This window comes from Abramis brama (assembly GCF_963993115.1).
Source record: "Abramis brama genome assembly, chromosome: 19".
NCBI lineage: Eukaryota > Metazoa > Chordata > Actinopteri > Cypriniformes > Leuciscidae > Abramis > Abramis brama.
Window position 1 is genome coordinate 17,511,521 of NC_139981.1, and position 22,945 is coordinate 17,534,465.

The window sequence follows — 22,945 nt, forward strand, 5'->3', positions numbered from 1 at the left end:
TGGTTTGCAGAGGACTGGTGTTCAGGTGAATCTCACAAAAAACACACTACGTTTAACAAAAGAAAAATATTTGGCAAAAAAGTATTTTCTTTTTGTTTTATTGCTATATTTTGTGTTTAAGCATTTTTTTTTTTTTAAATCCCATTAGCAATGCATATAGACAGTTTAGCTTTCTCATTGCAGTCATTTTATAGCATTACATCAAAAATATATTAAAAAAAAATAAAAATCATTAATTACATTTATATTTACTTGTATTCTTTTTTATTTTATAAATACATAATTTTTATAAGAAATGTCACAATACTTCTGTTTCTTCTGTTTTTTTGGGGGGTGAACTGTTTGAAAGGTTTTGTGATTCACCCTTTAACTTTAGATGTGAGTGTCTGAGTCAGTAAATACATGAGTAAGACATTTTAAAAATCATGTGTGGGCCTTTTGAGGAAATGTGTAAAGATGTTTAAGCATTTTTTTTTTTAAATCCCATTAGCAAAGCATATTAGACAGTTTAGCTTTCTCATTGCAGTCATTTTATAGCATTACATCAAAAATGTATTGAAAAAAATAAATCTAAATATATACAACAAACATAACCATAATGAAAGGTTTTGTGATTCACCCTTTAACTTTAGATGTGAGTGTCTGTGAGTCAGTAAATACATGAGTAAGACATTTTAAAAATCATGGGCCTTTTGAGTAAACGTGTGAAAAAAAAAAAAAAGCCTTTAAAACAGCATTTCATGCTAACTTTCAAAGAGTGGAAAATGAGATCCACGGCTCTTGGGAGTTATGTCTCTTTTCAGCCTGAATTTAGTCCTGCGGATTGCTCTACCTTCAGACCGCAATCCATATTCACACACCAGCAGAAACATCTGCTGTCTGTTAACCACTGCCTACAGAAGGTGATTTTCCTATATGACTGTCTGATTTCTTTTCATGCTGATTGGCCCTTTCATGCTGACATCTGCTTTTTCCCTGGACTTTTTCATCTCTGTTCTTCTCGTTCCTCCTGAATTGATTTTCATGCTCTATCAGTAACCATGCTCCCTGTGTCACAGGCATTCAGTAAATCATTCTGAAGACTCTGTTAGGAAGAAACAAACACCCAATCACACACTAACTTACCTCTATTGTGACTCTTATGTGTTCTCTAAGACTCTTCTCCTCTTTTTCGCTCTCTCTCTGCCTTCTAAAACCTCTAATTCTGCTTCTGACGCCTGGTCTGAGCTGAGACCATAATCACATCTGGAGTTCATTTTACCCCCCCACACACACACTGCCCTGTGTCACACACTTTCTCCTCTGCTTTAAAACACTTCGGTTCTGTCCTCTCTGCTCTCTCTCCCTGTCACTCTTTTTTAACTTGTCTCCCTGAACACTCACTCCATCATTCACTCTCTCTTTCTTTCTCTGATTTTTGTTTTTCTTCTTTTACGCCACAGCTGTTGCCATTCCCAAACACTGAGTAATAATACCAGCCAGTAAACGCACACTCACACACACTTTGGCCTTTCACCCATAAATACCTCATCCACATCTCTACGAGTCGCACGGCCTAACATGGAGTAGCAACAGTTCAATAAATGTAAGCGAAACAGTGTGTGTGTAAATGACAGATTTGGGAACTATTTCAAACTCCTGCTATGTGTGAGAATGTACTGTATGTGGGTGATGAATGGGATTTGGAGGCTTCTATGAGTGTATATGTGTTTGGTCAGGTATGGTTTATGTCTATAACAGAGCTTCAGTGAACAAGTGGGCATGCGTGAACTGGGGCTTGTTGTGGGATGCAGTCACATCTTAGTAACTAACTATCAATTGTTTTTTGTTGTCAAGTCTGTCCTCTAAACTAAAATTTCATCATGATATATTTTTGCTATAGCTCAAAACAATAAAATCACTAACATACAAGAGACTACTTGTAGGCCTACATAAATCAAGACTGTTTTTTTCCCTTCTTTTTTTCGGGGCAAGTTGTTTGTTTTACATTTATGTCTTTTAAATGTCATAATATTATGCAATTTGTACTTTTAATGTTACTGTTTCATTAATTGTTTTTTTGTTGCTATATACACTAAAAAAATATTTTCGTGATTTGTTATCACAACATTTTTTCTTTTGTCAAATCATGAAATCAACTTAGATAATTCATGTGGGTGAGATGACATAACATTTTGAGTTTCTGTTGATTAAACCAATCTCCATTGTATTAACTCAATTTTTTTTTTTTTTTCAATGAACTCAAAATTTTTAAGGCAACCAGGTTACTTACTTTTTTCAAGTTAAACCAACAGTGTATTTTCTACAGTGTATAAGCTTTTTAATAGCAAATTCAATTGTGACAATTTACCCCTGGCCTCGGACAACAGCTTGTTTTAAGACTTTAAAGGTAACTATAAGTCTTAGTAACTAAGACTTTAAGGTATGTGTGTACAATGAAATTATATATAAATAGCCTATAAAACACCAGAGGCACACATATGTCCTAAAATACACATTTACTCTGTTCTGAACACATACACAAGCTCAGGATGAACTGCCTGATTTCAGTAACATCTCTATGACCAGGGCTGCGTTTCTAAGCCTAAATTGATCGTAGAACAATTGCCATCTATATAGTCTCTATTCTCTACGATCAGTTTAGGCTTACGATGCTTTTGAGAAACACAGCCGTTCTTCACAATGGCCTGAGTTTAAACTCTCCCACACTGCGTTCTGGGTGAAAAGGGCAGTTCTTTAATGAAGACTCAGGAGGGGGCTAAACCATGAAGACCATTAAAGGTGATTTGGTGCTGAATACCTGTTTTAATACTGGTTCATTCCACACAAAACTCTAGAGAGAGAGATGCTGAGATGTAAGGGCATGACAGCTGGAACAACAAAGTCAGAGGACTTAACTTATGGGTAGCACTATATGAAGCTGTCCATAAAGAAACTGAACATGTTTTTTTGTGAAATACAGGTATGCCTGATGGTTGAATACTTGAGTATGAGTGTCTCCTGCTGGATATTTCTGGTGCTACAACAGAATCACCAGAGTGGATCCACCAGACCTCAGCTTCCCATTGACCGCTTCATCACTGAAGGTGACGGTCTGAGATGAACTCTTATTCTTCACTTCTCTGTTCTCAGACAGCGGACACTGGACAGAGCGGAGAGTGTTTGGAGTCTTCCCTTTGAACTTACCCCAGCTGGAAAAGAGATTTATACATAGTTCACCCAAAAATGAAAATTGTTGTCATCATTTAAGAATGTTGGTAACCAGACAGTAGACGGCACCCATTGACTTCCATGGTATTTTGTTTATATGGAAGTCAATGGGTGCCATCAACTGCCATGTTGATGCCATAGTGCAATTGGTCTGGTTACCAACATTCTTCAGAATATCTTCTTTTGTGTACAACAGAAGAAAGAAACTCATATGGGTTTGGAACACTTGAGGGTTAGTAAGTAATGACAACATTTTTGAAAATCAAAATCATGTATGAGAAACATTCTGTAAATGCAGTCAAGTGTATCCAGACATTTGACTTGTAAATAAAATAGAGGCCTATTGTATAACTTGTATACATTTAATACTATGGTTGCCTACATATTCTGTTTATATAGCTAGTATTAATTAATTTATTTGTTTACTGATTTAATTATTTATTAATAAAAATGGGATGATGTTCATGATGTTTCAAACTATTTTGTGAGCCTAACTCCTACAAGATACAGTATTTACTATAGCTTACCCTTGAGATCAAGTTAACCTTCCAATAAATATTTATTTATTTAATATACAATTGATTATATATTTATTCATTTGTTTATTTACAATATCTTCAAAAATGTCATTTGCAAATTATTAATGATTAATTATCCTTTTGACCGTTATTCCTTAACGGAACCACTAGGTGCGCGCGTCCGTTAATCAACTTAAATCTACATGGGAAAAACCTGCCGAAAGGTGGCGGATGTTTCCAGTTTCCACACGCTCACAATAAAAACAGGTGTGTTTTCCTTTTCAACATATTTCCACATGCAGGTACTTCAAAGATGGTGCCCCCGTGGCTTAGTTTAAAGATACATATCTGGAAAGTTTCTTTGCAACACCCTATCGCTCAGTTTGTCTGCTTAAAATAGACACAGAGAACGTTTATAAGTAAAGACCGCTCTTAAGTTCAAACTTCAGCAAATATGGACGGCTTGTGATAGTGGCGAGTAGAACTTTACAAAGCCTCGCGTAACGGATAAAACAGTTAGGTTTGAAGAGAGAGAGAGAGAGAGAGAGATAGAAAGAAACAGTTATTGTTATGATTGAATCCCCTGAGGGAGACGCGTAATCATGCGTAAACTCCTTCACTTCCCTATTCTGCCCACTCGCTTCAGTCCTTCCGCAAAGCAGGTGTTTCAAACAGCGTCTCGATTCAGATGCAGAGGCTTTTAACTGATGTGCGTTTGCGCAAATTTACACGTTCCCATTTAAGTGATACAATGTCCAACATTCACTAAGTGAGTTAGGCTTAGATTTGCTAGGCTCCAGGTCAGAGGACATCATGAAGTTTAACGGGTATCTGAAGTTGCGCATCGGCGAGGCAGTGGACCTGAAGCCCACGACCACCTCTATGCGACTCGCCGTGATGTTCAACAAGGCGAACCAGACCCTGGACCCGTACATTATCGTAAAAGTGGACGAGTATAAGATCGGACAGACACATACCAAGCAAAAAACAAACATGCCCACTTATAACGAGGAGTTTTCCGTTAACGTCAACAACGGCAAGCAATTAGAGTTGGCCGTTTTTCATGACGCACCGATCGGATACGATGACTTCGTTGCCAACTGCACCATCCAGTTTGATGATCTGATGAAGACTACGAACAAAGAGGAGACTTTTGAAGGATGGGTGAGGAATGTTTATCGTATGTCTCTCCTTCACCTGAGACATTTCTTTGCTTTAAATTTCCACGTGCATGGTGTGGACATCTGACACTTTGAATTATAATTATATAGTTAGAAATGTTCAGAACTAACAGGCTGTTTGCTCTGATGAGACAGAGTGAGCATCTATGGATCTACCTGGTGGTATTGTGTTTGTAGAAAAGGACATGTTGATAAGGCAAGAATGCAATTAATAATGCTAAAAATAAACATCTTCATATTTATTTTTTCTTTACTGATCTATACTTAGTTGCACACTTAAGACATAAGAAAATCAATAGTGTTGGATCATAAACTGTAAGCATACTAAAATACAAAATGACTTGGGAGTTTTGTATTTTATTTCAACATCTGTAACTGTTTTTATTTTTTTTTGTGCTATTTGTTTCTAATTTTGATAAAATATTCCCATATTTGCCTACTCTAAATGACAGAAGTTTATAAATATACTAATCATTTATTATCAGAATATGGGGTACAAACCAGGCCTTTTGGAACGCTATGTGAAAACATGTTCAAATGTAGGCCTATGCATTCATTTATTGTGATAATCAAATTGACTTGTTCAATGTAAATGTATGACATCCCCATCACCCTACCAATTTTCATTTAATTTTAAACATTTTGATTCAAAATGTACATATATACGTTTACACATATGACAGACCAAAGTACTTTACGTTGCATTCAAGGTATAGGTCATTGTCAGGTCATGTATTCCCTGGGAATCAAACTCATGACTTTGGCATTACTAGCACCATGCTGCACTGTTTGAGATGCAGGAATGCTATGAAATGGTAAACTAAACAATTAGGAATTTTAATTCAAAACGGCAATTGAAACACAAAACGGCAACAGAAAAAAATATAGCAATACATAAAACATAAGCAACTTATGCCCACACTGTTTTAGTTTTAAAGTAGCTTAGCTTGTTTTGGCAAAGGTAGCCTATACATTGTTATTGTGCAATCTTTGGTTGGACCACATTAGAAAGCTTTACAGTCCTCTCTATCAGTGGCTATGATCTTTCTTTTTTGAAATGTTGAGTTTATTTTATTACAAATGTTTTATGAGATGACAAGCTTGTGTTATATATTAAATGACATGAGAATCTGCTGATTTAGGTTGGTTCTGGTCATACCATAGTGATTTCACCACTGTAGCTCATTTCTATTTGGTTAAATGGATGGTGTTGTGTTGCTGCGCTTTCCGGTTTCCCCTAAACCTCACACTGTTCGTTCTCATGTATTGTGATGTGTATCTTTGTTTGGTCGTGCTCTGTTGTATTGAATGATGTTCTTTTAAGAACACCATGCAATACAACAGAGCACGACCAAACAAAGATAAACATTACAATATAATCACAAACATAATCAATCCGTTCTGTTCTGTTCTGTTGTATTCTGTTGTGTTGTTTCTTTGTTTAGTCTCTTTTGCTTTGTGCGGTTGTTTTTCCTCTGTGAACAGCAGAAGTGCAGAGGTTTTCAGAGAGTGATATCTTCCACCATCAAATGTGGCTTCACACTTACGTCCATGTCCGACAATGCATTGCAGTTCTTGACACAGATGTAGTGATGCTGATGCATGATCAGTGGTTACAGTCAGTACAATTTGGATTCTCATTCTCTCTGTGGGGTTGCAGCTAAGACCAGCAGAAACTTCTTGCTCTGCGGTTTTAGCATCTTCTTTGGTCGAAACATCACAATTTCCATGTCTACCCACCACCATCAGAGCTAGTTCATGTTAGTGAGCATGTTAACTCCACACTGCTGCAGGCCACTAGGAAAACAGTAGTTGTAAAACACTTAGTGTCAGCATTTCAGTGACCAGGCCAAACATGCACACACAACACGGCTTGCCTGCACTCAGCAGAAGTGGTGAAATTCTTCTTCTAACCTTATTAATCAACCCAAGTACTGTTAGTTCTCTTTTCCCATAATGCATGCACAGGAACATTATTTTTAGAATGACCGATCGTCTTGATTTTACGTGTCCTGACAAATTTGTTCATCTAGTGGACAATGACATGGACATACACTTTTTTATTAGCATCAGGCTTATTTTAGGTTAAACTTTGTGTACATTTTAAATGATTAATTTATTTAAAGTGCTTGTTTAGAATTTATTTTATGTAATCTCAGTTAATATGAGGTCAAAAAACCATTATGCATCAAATTGAATTGTTTGTTAAAGAAATGTTTAAAATAGTTTTTAAATGTTTTAGATATTGTCACTGCTTGAAATATCATGTAATCCAGTGGATCTCTCAACCTTTTGCCATCTCCACAATTTTTTCAATCAAATATTTTAGAGCTTGGCATAACTAGAAAAATAAATATAGCTGAATATTAAGAAATATCTTGATTTTTAGTTGTTTTAGCTTATATTTTATGTTTGGTTTGTCTTACTTTAAATAATTTGAAGTCATCTTAAAGGCCCAGATATAATCAGGTCACGGCGTTTTTCATTCTTCGTTTAGGGGTAAGACGACATTCAAAATACGTGTGCAGCGATTTACTGTTATCGAACATCTGACGGCGCCCACACTGCTGAGAGCAATGTTTAGATGAATATGTAAATATGTGCTGCGCACTTTCCTCTCTCAATAACAACATAAACACACAACAAAATTGATAAAACCGCAAGGATTTCAATAAAGCTTTTAAGAAAAGCATCTGATCATAGCATCTTGGATATGTTTGCACGAGCTCTATGGCACTCCAGTAGTCAGGTTTATTTATATCACTTTATACAATAGATAGCTTAAAATCAAGCAGCTTTACTGTATTAAACATGAAAAACATTTCATCAGAAGTAGTACAACTTCATTTTCTAAAGCAGCTCTACAATGTGTTCATGTCCGACATCTGACTTCTACCAACTGAACAGGCCAAATGAACCAGAAAAGATTTCCATGTGAAAGAAGGCAGAGTCTCTTGGTCTTTTGGCAAGCTGTTTCGAAATCCAAAAACGAACTCCAAACAAACTTTGTTTCGGCCTTCGTTCTTAGATTTCACTTGACGTATATCGGGGCCTTGAAGGCCCCCTTGGAAGTGTATTTAGGCCCCCTGGTTGAGAACCACTGATGTAATTTATGCAATATGCAACTAAAATACAAATTTCAATCAAGATTCAAAAAAGTTTTTTTTGTTTAAATGTTTCAAATAAGTTGGTGTTTACACTAATGAAAGTGTACACTACCATTCAAAAGTTTGCCATCAGTATGATTTTATTAAAATAAATTAATACTTTTATTCAGCAAGGATTCATTCAATTGATCAGAAGTGTCAGTACAGACTTTCACATTGTTAGAAAATATATTTCTATTTAAAAGAAACGCTTCTATTCATGAAAGAATCCTGAACATTTTTTGGTTTCCTGAAAAATATTAAGCTGTTTTCAACATTGATCATAATAAGAAATGTTTCTGAAGCACCAAATCAGGCTGTTTTTACAGTATATCTGATCAAATAAATGCAGCCTTAGTGAGCATAAGAGACTCTTACCGACCCCAAACTTTCGAACTTTAGTGTGTTTGAACTTCATCCTCAGATACACGGCCTCTGCAGCTGCAGATCACAAAACCACAAATTAATGATACTCCACTTTCATTATGTCTGGGCTATGTTTTTTTTTTTTTTTTTTTGCCGCCAAGGTTAAGTCTCCTATTCCTGTGTGTATTTGTGTTTGTGTAAAGCCTCAGGCTTTTGGGACAAATGGTATGTAGTGAAACCTGCAGTTCAAAACACTACACACAAGTAAGTGTATGAATGTATGTGTGTGTGTTAGCTTATATGGGAACTGCCTTTACGAATCCAGCAGTTTCTGTTATGCAATTTAATCAGTCAGTGAAACCAGCATTAAAAAAAAATTGTATAAAATGGAAGTTGTGTAGTTTAGAGAGTCTCACCTTCCACACAGTTTGTGTGAATTGGTCTGCTTTCAGTTCTGACCAACTGAAAGGAAGTATGTGTGTGGTGGGGAAAAGATTATTCAATTGAACTCAAATGAAAGTTGCTAAAGCAAAAATTGTTTTAAGGAAACACAGAGAAGAAAGTGTTTAGCAGAGCTTTTTATGGCTACTTGTATGCATCACAATATTCTTTAAAATATGTTTTTATTTCAGCTGTTTTGCTAAATAACAGCAGATTTATATTTAGACCACCATCACCCCTTCAACCACATAGTCTTCCTAAGACGTCAGCTAACAGAAACGCACAAAATGAGTGATGGGTAAAGAGCTTTTCTGATTGGCTAAAAATTACAAATGGCTCAATAGTTGGCTAAAAATTCATGTTTTCATCATTTAATCAGTTTAAATTTTCTATGAAATAAGATTGTTCTGTGAGATTTTTCAGAAACCCCCCCCAGTAAATCTGAATAAATGGAGTTTTACATAGATTAACATAGATCTTATATACATAAGTAATTTTGGCTGCAATATTTCTTTTACCGATGACTCAAAAAACACAGACAAGCACATTGGGTTTAGTTCTGTATCACACGCAGGTCTATACTTGCCCACAAAATTGGTTTTCTACAGACTAGTGTTTACCACAGGCCCATGAACGCCCCCCTTACCTCTCGCTGTCTCTTTCCATTTCTGGGGTTGTCTTTCCGTTTATCTCTTTTCTCTTTTTTGCTCTACAGTAAACTGAAGTCCAGCTCTAATATTTCACTTCTGCCTAACATTTACATTTTCGGTGGGGTAAAAAAAGTGTAACACTGTGTATCAGTGTGAGTTCTTGGGATTCCTCAATCCTGGAAAAAGTGGAAATGTCAGGGGGGGGGAAAGGCCTGGGAAAATGGTGTAAAATATTACAGTCTTAAAAGGTCAAAGTAATTGGAATTTTTATAGTCATTGAAAATAATTTTTTAATAAATAGTTCTTTGTCAAGAAATTACTCTTACAGTCACAAATAACTTTAAAACTCTAAATGTATTGGTCAGAAAGCCTTTTTAAAGAATCTAAATTATAAGTTTTACATTTTGTTTCTGCATGCCTTCTTGTTATTTCTAATTTTGATCACTTTACCATTATTCATTTTTTTAAATATATTTAATGTAAATAGTTCATGTAAGAATAACTTATTTAGTATTCAACATCTAAAGTTATATTTAATATAATTACATTAGTTTCTGTTTTTGTGTTTCAGGTTGACCTTGAACCTGAAGGCAAGGTCTACATCCTGGTTACTCTCACAGGCACATTTATAGAAGGTAAGTTTATTCTCTCTCATTTGCATAGCGCTTCCTTTGTGTCTCTGTCTCTCTTTCTTTTAAATGACTTTATACAGAAATAGAACGTTTACTGAGTGTCATTTAAAAACATTGATTCGACAGTCAGTCTGGCTTTGTTTGGACGGGAAGATAGAGGCGTACCGAGAACACACAGGGTCGGTTTCATAGCCTCTGATGGAGTAAAATTAAAATATAAAAATCTTCTTGATGAAATGCACTTTCTAGCCATGATAATGGAAGCACACGCACGTGAAGTGTTGAGGTATCGGTTCACTAACTGTTAAACTGCTACCAGACTTGTCAACACATGTTAGTGGTGCTCTAAGTCACATAAAGCCAACTTCAGTCAAAGTTTTTTTTAATCAACATCTGTCAGAGCATCTTATGCATGAAGTGTACGCTATGTGTGAATCGCACACTGTGCAGGAGGGTGTAAAGCTGGCTTCCTTTTAAAGGCCTGTGGTTAGGCCTGCAGAGAAGAGACTAGACCTAATAATACAAGCGAACTGGGGGCCCGTAATCTGTCATTCTTCCCCCTCACGTATTCAAAAGAATGTTGCATGGCATTACAGGAAATGGCTACGTGTTCTAAAAAGATCATGCATCATGATTCATGAAGTAATAAAAACATTTTTTTTTTCTGTATCTCTGTGTTTAGATGACAGCGGAAGTAATGCACGTACCTATAAGGAATTTAATCGAAAACGGCAGCAGGCAGTTCGAAGGAAAATTCACCAAGTTAACGGGCACAAGTTCATGTCGACCTTCCTAAAGCAACCAACATTCTGCTTTCACTGCAAAGAATTTATATGGTAGTGCACCTAACACTTCATGCCCATCTTTTTTTCTTTTTTTTTTACACATTCTTTTTTTTTTTTAATTAACACTTTTTGTGTGAGTTTTAAAATTGTAAAAAAAAATTAATGGCAGCATTATTTAAATGAGAAATTGTGCATTTTTGATGGAGTTTCTGCGCTGACTTTAGTGGGGAAATCTGTGGAATTCTGCAGGAGAACCCCTGAGAATGCTACACTTTTACTTTTCATAATCAAATTAGATAAAATATTTAATAAACAAACACACGGGTGACAGAGACATCCTGCAGGTGTATACTCCTACAAATGAGCTATTTGTATGGCTTTTCTATACAAACAAAGTTTATTATTATAATAAAAAAATTAGTTAATTAAAACTCAAGAATTTAAATGGGGTTTGTTATGTTAAAAAAAGTGTTTTACAGGGAAGTTTGTGTACAAATGCTTAATGTGAGTGACTGCACAAACTTTTCATAAACTTTATGTGTGTTTTCTTCGTGTTCAAGGGGTGTTTTTGGAAAACAGGGTTACCAATGTCAAGGTGAGTAGACACTCTGTTTCTATATTAATTAACATTATCTGTGTTTAAATTGATTGTAATGCATGTTATAATCAGCTGTGTGTTTGTGTGTTAGTGTGCACCTGTGTGGTACACAAGCGATGCCATCAGTTTGTGGTTACGGTTTGTCCACGCATGAAGAAACCTGCCAAGGAACAGGTAACACGCAACCCTAACCCTAAAATACTTATGTAGTCCTTTTTGTGTGTGTGTGTATTTTCTCAAGATGGCTTGATCTGGGTTTGCTTTTTATCACATTTGTTTTAAATTTTGCCTGTAGAATTACAGAGAAACACATAATGTTGAAAAAAAAAGACTACTGGCTGTGTCCTGATAAACAGATGCCATTTCTCCACTTGCTAGTCAGGAGAAGAATTGCTGAAATGTATTATGTTATGCATTTGTTCCTTTTCATTACAGCCTACAAATCAGGGTTTCAGTATAAACATTCCCCATAAGTTCAACATCCACAATTATAAGGTTCCTACCTTCTGTGACCACTGTGGCTCTTTGCTGTGGGGCCTCGTACGGCAAGGATTGCACTGCAAAAGTACTCATTTCTTTTTTTTTTTGTCACCACCCCTTGTTCCTCAGAAATCCGTCCATCAGTCTTATTCATACTGTTTTGTGATGCTCATCTAGTGTGTTGTGTTTTTACGTCTGCAGTTTGTAAAATGAACGTCCACATCCGTTGTAAGGGAAATGTTGCGCCAAATTGTGGAGTTAACAATGTAGAACTGGCCAATAAACTGGCAGAAATGGGCCTTCAGCCAGGAGGAATGACCAAACGCAACTCCATGGTACGTCAAATACACACATGCACACACAATGTTTTAGAAAGTGAAATATGTGATCTGTCTGTCTGTGTGAATCTCTCTATTTAAGTTTATTGTGCTTTATTGACATCACACATACTGTAACTGTGCATTTTACATGGCTACTTGCAGTGAAAATAGTGCTAAAACTTTAAGGAAGTAAACAAAGAAATTAAGGGAAGTAGCATAAGACCATCAACAGAATAATAGTTCAAGATAAAATGCCTAGCACTGAAGAAGTAATAATCTAATAAAGACTATAAGAAAAAAAATCAATTGTTCTCTTTTTTTCTCAGGGTCTCGCAGGTATGGACACTCAGTTCCGGACGTTGAGTGTGAGAGGAGATCGAGGGGAATCTAAAAAAGAGCAGAGTTGGAAACTGGGAATCTCGAACTTCACGCTTCTGCAGGTGTTGGGAAAAGGCAGCTTTGGCAAGGTCTGTGCTCAAGTTCATGTAGCACAACATTTGCAGACTATTTGTTACACAAAGTATTCACACGATTCCAGTGTGATTGTGTTGTGTGTTCTTGTTACAAATGATTCCAATGTGAATTTTTTTGTCCTTATCCGAAATATATTACATGCTAAAGTCACTCATCTGCTTAAAAACGATAATATAATAATATATGCCAGTATTAATCAAAAAATATTTTTTTTCCCTGAAAAAACATTAGATCATTGCAGTGCTAATTACTTCTAAACGGTGTAATATGCCTCAGTGGGCTGTGCTGTTTCATATTAAAATATTTGGTTTTTGTGCCAAATGAATATGCCCTTACAAATTAAAGGAAAGATAACCCACATGCTTTTAAGTCATGCTGTTTATGCGGTGTGTTAAATAGGTGATGCTGGTCCGGTTGAACGATTCAGATCAAGTGTTTGCTGTGAAGGTCTTGAAGAAAGACATCATACTGCAGGATGATGATGTGGAGTGCACTATGACAGAAAAACGAGTGTTATCCCTCGCTTCCACTCATCCTTACCTCACTCAGCTCTTCTGCTGCTTCCAGACACCGGTGAGAGAACACACACACACACACACGTATATGTATACATATTGTATTATCTTCTCTGAATAAGAGCATGTCGTTTTTCACATCATTGGTAGGTGGCAGTAGAGGATTAAGCTCTGGCCAATTGTCTTCAATTTGTCTTGATCTGGGTTACATTCTACATTGCATTTTCTTTGTATGTATAGTTTCCCTTTTTGAATGGTGTGAGAGGACAGATTTCCACTATAATCTGCTTGCATGTTTTGCTTGAAGCCTGTAGAATAATTCAGAGGTCACTGAATCCCCTAACACATTTTTTTTAAAGCTTTTACAATCATACAGACCCTCTTGAAATATTATACACACTGTATCATTTGGTTTCATTGTTGCATTTACTTACTCTACCCTAAGTGTACACAAGGTTTTAACAAAAAGGTTTCACACACACACACACACACACTGATTGCAAAAGGATTTAAGGACAGACTTCATGTTCATTCCAGCAGAACAGATCTGACATGATGACCTCTCAGGATTTATTACTGCAGAGTCCACTTGAACATGGATGTACAGGATCGTCCTCAAGGTCTTGCTGATGTGTGTACAGTGTAATTGTAATGAGTAAAGGAATTTATGAACCGGTTTTTCTCTGCTCCTTCACAGCCCTGACACATATAATCAATCTTATAAACCTCCACACGTGAGCGACATACAAAGCACACTCATGACCCTCTGGGGTCAGGTTAAATGAGATGGCAATGCAATGTGGCTTTAAAAATCGATGATCTCTGAGGGCCCCCTAGGACTGTTTCACAGTGTTTGTGTGCGTCAGTGTTTGTCAAGGTGTTGGTTGGGCATTAGTGGATGTGCCATGTCGTTTTGCTAGTCCAAATCTGGTCCACTTTGCATATTCACTTAGACAGGAAGTACATCTGACTGATGAAAAGCAGCCAACCACAGTCAGTTAAATGGTTAGTTCACCCAAAAATGAAAATTCTGTCATTAATTACTCACTCTCATGTCGTTCTAAACCCGTAAGACTTTTGTTCATCTTTGGAACACAAATGAAGATCTTTTTAATGAAATCTGAGAGCTTTCTGCCCCTCCATTAACAGTCTACGCAACTACCACTTTCAAGTCCCAGAAAGGTAGTAAAGACATCATTAAAGTAATCCATGTGACTCCAGTGGTTTAACCTTAATTTTATGAAGCGACGCAAGTGCTTTGTTTGCGCCATAAAACAACACAATTTACCACTTTATTTACAAGATATTAATCTCCGACGTGCATTCACACTACGTCTGCTCTCACATCAACATGACAACACGCATGCATCGTGAATGCGTGTTGGATATTAATATCTTGTGAATAAAGTGGTAAATTGTGGGGTTTTTGTGCAAACAAAGCACAACAAAAGTCTTATGGGTTTGGAACGACACAAGGGTGAGTTATTAATGACAGAATTTTCATTTTTGGGTGAATTAACCCAAGCTGAATGGATCACACAGCATTAACAGATTGGTATGGAAAAGTACTGGTCTCTGAACAATTGTACAGACACACAGAAGAAATTAGTCCAAAAGGTGTAAATACCCATCTACCTTTTAATATTGCACTTGACATAGAAACCTTAACACTTTTATTGAATAAAAAAAAATGACAAATTTAAAATTCAGCTAAATTGTCTGAATGAATCATTGTATAATATATAATTATAATATGAATTAAAAACATTTTTATTTAAAATTCCTTTTTTTAAAAAAGAGTTTAGCATGTTACATGGAATAATTAAAAATGTGAGATGTATTCTGCAAAAATTAAATAACAATCCAGAAAAATCTTTTTAAAATAAATTCATAATTTAAAATTGTCTTCTCTAACAAACAAAATGAGCATTTTCCTTAATATTTTGGATTATGTATCATCATCATCATCCTGTACATGCTAAAGTCATATCTAAATATGGTCAGTTTCGCAGTAAAACTTCTCACATCTTACCCTACTGATTATTTCACAAACTGAAAATGATTGCTTTTCGCAAGTGCTTTCCAGTTTTGTGTGCAACATGCATCATATGGTAAGTAAACTGACTGTGGGTGGTCCCTGGCTGTGCGGTCTGAGTTTGAGATATAGCTGCTGCATGCTGAACTCAAGCATGCTGTCAATTCAGACTTATGATGCTTTTCATTTTAGATCACCTTCCAAACCTCATAATCCCCAAATCCTGTGTTTCCTGCAGTCTTCTTTGCTGAACAACAGTATTTATGTTTCTGCTTCATCTTGCTCTCCCATGAATCTTCTAATGGCTCTGACATGCTGGGTTAACCGTCTGATTGCTTTAAAAACTAAACTAAGAAGCTGGATTTCCTGATGTTGTAGGTGGTAGGTGTAGGTGTTGTTTTATAGCTGAATCTTAATCTTAACTTCTTAATCCTTTCACAGGACCGTCTGTTTTTTGTAATGGAGTTTGTGAATGGAGGAGATCTGATGTTTCATATTCAGAAATCCAGAAAGTTTGAGGAGAACAGAGCCCGATTCTACACAGCGGAGATCACGTCTGCTCTCATTTTCCTTCACAGCAAGGGGATTATATACAGGTTAGACACACACAAATGCACTCAGAGCAGAAATTAAGAGGATATTTCATCCAAATTGACAATTCTGACATCATTTATTCACCGTCATGATGTTCCAAACACTTTCTTCAGTGGAACACAAAAGGTAAAGTTTAGTTGAAGGTTCAAGCAGCACTTTTCCAAACTACCTCTGTCCCTGATCACATTCATTCTTCTTTTGTGTTCTATTTGGAACTGCATGGGTAAGCAAATGATGACTGAAATGTTCTTTCTCGGTTGAACTATCCTGTTCTGTGAATTCTCTGAAATTCCACTTCCTTTTTAAATTCCACTTCTGTGTCCTCTGAGGTTCATTACCGCTATGAGACCATTTTTTACCTCATTGCTTCCACTATTACAAACCTTTATCCGCACGGACCTTTAAAGATGTAGTGCTTTACTGTTTTGACTGGGAAACGGCACCAGAACTGAAGCAGAGAGCAAAATATGAGTTGGCTTATAAAGCAAATGGCGTTTGTGCAGTTACTGTGGACTGAATATGAATTTATGATGAAGTATAAACATTATTTTGAATGTATGTGAGAGGTAAATAACTATTTTGACATGAAATGCCATTTGTAATTTATCTTTAAGAAGGAAGTGATTTACCAAGTGATTTTCATGCAGTGGTTTACCAAGTAAACAAAAATATTAACATATAGCATTTCTCTCTCTCTGCCATAATGGTCTGAATCTGCCTGGGCATATTGTTAAATGTGTTTGTGTATTATTTCAGGGATCTGAAGTTGGATAATGTTCTGCTGGATAAGGATGGTCATTGTAAGCTGGCTGATTTTGGCATGTGTAAGGAGGGAATGTTTGCGGGTGTTGTCACGGGTACCTTCTGTGGAACTCCAGATTACATTGCTCCAGAGGTGATTTAAACACTCCATGACATTTCTATCTAGCAATCCACGGCTGTCTAAAATACACAAAATTATGCATCACAGAATTCTAGCATAATCAGAAGTGTGTCGGAATGACTTTAAGATGCCAAGTCAGAGATTCTGCTCAGAGCTGTTCACATTCATTTCTATGGCAACACACAACGCAAATATGGATCCTTTTTTGGCTTTGATGTTATTAAAGGTTTAGTTTACCCAAAAATGAAAATTCTGTCAGTAATTACTCACCCGTCATGTTGTTCCAACCCCGTAAGACTTTCGTTCATCTTCGGAACACAAATTAAGATATTTTTGATGAAATCTGAGAGCTGGCTCACTCCTTCATAGGCTGCAAGGTAATTTTATCTGCCAGCCCAGAAAACTTTAAGTTTGTCAAGTGACGAGAATATTTTTTGTGGGCAAAAAAACAAAAATACGACTTTATTCAACTATTAATTTTCTTCTGTGTGGGCCTCTGAGTGAGTTCACAAGAGCGCCACGACACATGCGCGAAAAGTGACATGATGACGTTCACGATCATTTGATGGGAAAGTGGGAAAGTGCTGCATTGGTAAGGCACTTTTACATTTTCTCGTTGGTTTCTTACATTTCAGACATCCTGGAAATGCACACTTTAGAACCATTTTAAACACTTCATCTTCTCAGTTCTCGCGCATGCGTCGTGGTGCTCTCGTGAACTGCTTCAAGGTTTGACGTGCTGTACGTTCAGAGATGCTCTTCTGCAGACCTCGACTGTAACTGGTGGTTATTTGAGTTACTGTTGCCTTTCTATCAGCTCAAACCAGTCTTGCCATTCTCCTCTGACCTGTGGCATCAACAAGTATCGCCCACAGAACTGCCGCTCACTGGATATTTTCTCTTTTCAGACCATTCTCTGTAAATGTTAGAGATGGTTGTGCGTGAAAATCCCCATAGATCAGCAGTTTCTGAAATACTCAGACCAGCCCGTCTGGCACCAACAATCATGGCATGTTCAAAGTCACTTAAATCACCTTCCCTATTCTGATGTTCATTCATCTTGACCATGTCTACTTGCCTAAATGCATTGCGTTGAATAATATAATATAGTATAATATATAATTCAGAGGTATTGTAGATATAAACTGTATGCTCTAATTGGTGTCTATCTTTTTGGTGAAAAGATGTACATAAATGTGTGATCAAGGTGTGTGTCTCTGAGAAAGAGATGGTAGGATGTCGTAAATGTATTAAATGTGATTTTCATATGGTCCTATAGATCCTTCAGGAGATGCTGTACGGGCCGTCGGTTGATTGGTGGGCTCTTGGTGTACTTCTGTATGAGATGCTATCTGGCCATGCCCCCTTTGAGGCAGAGAATGAGGATGACCTTTTTGAGTCCATCCTGACCGAAGAGATCACCTACGCGTCCTGGCTCAGCACAAATGCCGTGGGCATACTGAAAGGGGTGAGCTGCTCAGTGTCCGCTTAAGAGTCCTGGAGTCATACAGACATGAATTGCCTTGAAAGGAGCAGTGTCTGCTTAAATGTCCTGATTGGTGGGAGGCATATGGTGTGAATTAAACTGTCAGTTCATGCAACAATGAACATCAGTAAACAGTAAATACCTCCAATCTGATCTCTCTCTGTTCCTCATGCTTTTTCCCTCTCTTACATAACTATATTTAGCCTCGATCCACAATCCACTGCTCTCACATGACTAGCTAAAAATAAAGACTCTTCACATCAAATATACACAGGCACACAACCCCCCTTCTCTCACTCTATAGTGTTTGCTCTCACTGTGAAGCATAGTACCGGTAGTATTGCTGGAGATGATTTTTTGAATTATTGAAGGACCAATAAATTCCCAGTTGAATCTGGAAATTCTACAGCAGAATGTCACGATATTTGACTGGAATGAACAATACTGAAAACTGAGTCATTCAACATGACATTGACTTACAAGAGTCAAAGAATAGATCAATAGAGTGGCTAAAAAGCGTTCTATTTTTGGAATGGCAGACATCAGTCCTGTTGCACTGCTGTGCTGTTATCTGATGTAGACGGCCCAGAAAAACACCAACCACTGTAAGAAACAATGACAAAATATCTTATAGGTTATATATACATTTTTATTTACATTATATATATTTTACTTTATCAGTATCAACCATGCATGCTAATTTTCCCCTATATTTTTACATTGAGATTTCCTTTGCTATCATCTAACGCTCACCAAAAGTTAATCTTAAAAACCCTAATAACTTAGTAATGCTTTTAAATGTAATCTTTAGTAAATCAAAATGAACCATTTTTTTTAATGCGCATAATGCCTAAATTCACATTTAGTATTCTATTAATTTAGACAAAATAGTATAGAAATTTTATATCGGATATATATATATATATATATATATATATATATATATATATATATAAAAATGAATGAATGAATGAATAAATATATATATAATTATTTTTTTATTTTTTTTCTATGGTGTTTTTGCTCTCTAAAACCGGATGATCCTAGGATGATCCCTCTGAACAACATTCTTTAGAGTCGATGACGTATGGTACCCAGCTGCACTTCCTAATGGGTGTCAGATTTACCTGAAGTGTGTGTGTGTGTTTTAGACGACCATAGAAGTAGGTCCGGAGTTGATTTGATATGATTTGATTTGATTTAATCTGATTTGGTTAAATTTGATAGCACACATTGATGCTCTCGACACAATCTCCCACAAGTGATTGTGTGGTGTTATATACACGTTCTCGTAGGAATTGAGTCTGATACTGTAGGTTTAATCTTACTTTGGAGATTTGATAAGATTCACAACATTCAATAGCTTTGGACACTTTCTTTTTCTTTTTTTCTTTTTACTAGTGATTTTGTTTTTTGAAACCTAAACTGAAATATACAGTATCTGGTGTGTAAATGTATTCACATTTAAAGTATATGCATGTTTTAGAGACGTATGCATGATGAAAATTTTTTGGTTTTATTTTGCTCAGTTTCTGACAAAGAATCCATCCCGCCGTCTGGGTTGTGTGGCTGCAGAGGGTGGAGAGACTGCTGTAACCAGTCACCCATTTTTTACTGGCATTGACTGGGACAAACTGAACCGGCGAGAGCTTGACCCTCCATTCAAACCCAGAATTGTGAGTGAAAAATTAATAATTATAATATACTGTAAAAGTAAATGCAGATTTATAATTTTATATTTTAAAATCTAAAATCCTTAGAAAACTGCCGAAGATGTGAATAATTTTGATCCAGACTTCACTCAAGAGGATCCTACTCTTACGCCCATTGATGATGACATCATCCCATCCATCAATCAGGATGAGTTCCGTGACTTCTCCTTTACCTCTCCTGAACTGTTGAATGTGGTTTCCAGTCAAAGCAGGGCCGAAGAAATGTGTGATGTCATAAAGAAGGAACGGAATGCAGGAGAATTCTCTGATGTGATAGAACCAAATTAATTTTGACATTGGAAACTTGCAAAAGAATTCTAAAAGAACATTTGGATTCCAGTTTTTTGAAACTTGGCCTATGCTTTAGCACAAGTTTAATTGTCTTTGTGTCAGACGCATAGTGAGTGATACGCAAAGATCTCCATGAGACGCTCTTTAACCAGAAGACACTGGTACACCAATCCGAACATGAACTGCTCCGTATCTAATAGTGCTCATATCTAAATGTTTAGGAAATTTGTTTTGACCCCCTCTGCACTTACTGTCTCTAACAGCATCTGCCATGCAGAACAGAAGCATCACTAATTCTGTCAGAATTGTTCTGTTGTCAAGAAACCAGACTCAAAATCAGACTCATGAGAATGTATTTCAAATGGAAACTCTAGTTTTGTAAAATATTTTCATACATTTCATTGTTCATCTATGCCGTTTGTTGTTTTGTCTGTTATTTTGTTTGTTTGCTATTATGTTTAAGGTCAGAATTTCACCCATGATTCACTCCAGCATCTGTAGATGTATTTTATTGTTGATAAAGGTTACAGTATTGAGTTCTCTTAGACCTTTTGTCTGTGACTCCCTCAGAAGACATCTCCTTTCTGTTGTTCTGAGGGGTTAAAGGTGAACACACTCAGGTGAAACGTTTTACCATTTTCAATTTTTTATATTGAGGCCAGTGGCACTTCCTCATCATTCTTTAATGTTGTTTATTTGGATCTTCTAAGTCCGAGCAGAGCAAAATATCTATTGGCGTTTGCTTTCATGTCTCAGCATATTTGCCACTGATTTCCCATTATTACTTTTTGTGCAGTAGTTTCAGTTGTGAAAACAATCTGTAAGAAAGCGCAAAAAACTTTGTAATCACCATCAAATACATTCAGATATAGTATTATTTCTAAAAAAAAAAAAAAAAAAAAAAAAAAAACATTTTTTTTTTTTTCAGACACACTTTCATGGCAGTTTGTAACTAATTGAATTCTACTTGCGCCCCACTGATGGTTAGATGTAGAGATGGACCTTCAAGCTTGCTTTTTTTCTTCTTTGAACGTGAATCGCATAGTATGAATTTGTACAAAATCGCCACCTCAACAGTAAAGTACCCGACAGTAAATACGATGCCTCTATTTATGACGTAATCTACACGCTTGCGCTACCTCTGACACGAAGGACAAATGGATTTTCAACGGTTGCATTGACAGCAGTCTAGGCACAATATCAGACTGGGAGACCAGCTAAGACCAAGAAACAAGCTTAGGCTGGTTTAATCAGGTTTTTTTCATGAGGGCAAGGGAGGGTGATGCCACAGCTTGCATTAAATCAAACAAGAAAGAGTATTAAGGTTGGTTGCTTTCAAGATAGTCAATCTATGAGGAAAACATTAACCTAATGAGAATAGTAATGAGTATATTGAGTATTCCCTGAACATTTTCTATTTTCCACTACCTCAGTAAAAACCACCGTGACAGTAAGACAGAACGGTTGATTTTGCCATATCATGCTTACACCGGTGGTGAATGGAGCCAAATAAAGATTAACAGCAGATCTCTGATCTTGGGTGAGAAAAACATTGGAGATGTCATGGGAGATCCCATTAAGCAACTTGCCCTTACAAGTCTGTCCCAGCCCCAATTACACTAGAGGAAGGTTTCCTGGAGAATCAACGTCAGCAGCCCACTTTCCTGTGGGAGACTACAACCCTGAAAACCAAGAAACACAGCGCTGACTTATGTGTGTAGAGTCATTTACACTCATTGGCAGTGTGGGGGTAGGCAGACACAGAAATCTTTATATGGTCAAGGACACTCTCTTGTGGTTCTTGAATGACTCCTCTTATAACGGCCTACACACAGGAGTTTCCTGATCCTTTAATGCAAGTTACCACAATTTTTCTTTGTATATTGCTTAATATCAATCTTTTATACATCTTTCATCATCTCTCCATCTTTTGCCAAATACATCTCTAGTACTGTGGCCCTTTGTGTAGACCCATTCATTGTGAATGCTGGTGATTGGTTCTCTTTCCAGTAAAGCTGCTGGTCTGTAAGATGGCTGATCTCTTCACATCAGACCATTCATGCTGTAAGATTGTTTGTTTCCTGCATGATTTGCTTTTTTCCCATCGGTGCACTATGAAATGCAATTTCTGTAATACTGTCCGGTTTTGAATGGCTCTTGCTTGACTGCCCATGCTGACAGCCTTATTTTGTCTATACATTTTTTCCCAATGACAAATATGGTACATTTTAGGGTTTCTTCTTAGGTTGTATTTCTTAATAATGCAACCAAATTTTTTATAACAATAAGAAATGTTTCTTGAGCACCAAATCAGCATATTGATTTATGAAGGATCATGTGACACTGAAGACTAGTAATGGCTGCTGAAAATTCAGCTTCTCCATCATAGGAAAAAATAAATGTCAAAATGTATATTTCAAAAAAAAAAATTGCATTAATATTTCACAATATTACTAGTTTACTCTATTGTTGATTAAAAGCAGCATAAGAGACTTTTTATACATACACACACACACACACATACACACACACACACACACATATATATATATATATAAATATAAATTCTTGGCATATAGTTAAGAAACAGGCTATAAACATGCATGCAACAACGCGTTGGTTTAGAAT

The 22,945-nt window shown here is 36.5% G+C and overlaps 1 protein-coding gene across 1 annotated transcript; it reads left to right on the forward strand.

Annotated features, from left to right (window-relative positions):
* The first annotated feature begins 4,392 nt into the window (after window positions 1-4,392).
* On the forward strand, window positions 4,393-20,862 carry prkcha (protein kinase C, eta, a). The gene is made up of 14 exons (XM_084092719.1): window positions 4,393-4,892; window positions 10,084-10,147; window positions 10,827-10,980; window positions 11,490-11,524; window positions 11,619-11,701; window positions 11,963-12,092; window positions 12,209-12,342; window positions 12,654-12,794; window positions 13,201-13,374; window positions 15,793-15,947; window positions 16,702-16,840; window positions 18,108-18,296; window positions 19,844-19,990; window positions 20,075-20,862. The coding sequence occupies exons 1-14, from the start codon at window positions 4,542-4,544 to the stop codon at window positions 20,312-20,314; spliced, it is 2,136 nt and encodes a 711-aa protein (XP_083948845.1). The 5' UTR covers window positions 4,393-4,541; the 3' UTR covers window positions 20,315-20,862.
* The last annotated feature ends 2,083 nt before the right edge of the window (window positions 20,863-22,945 follow it).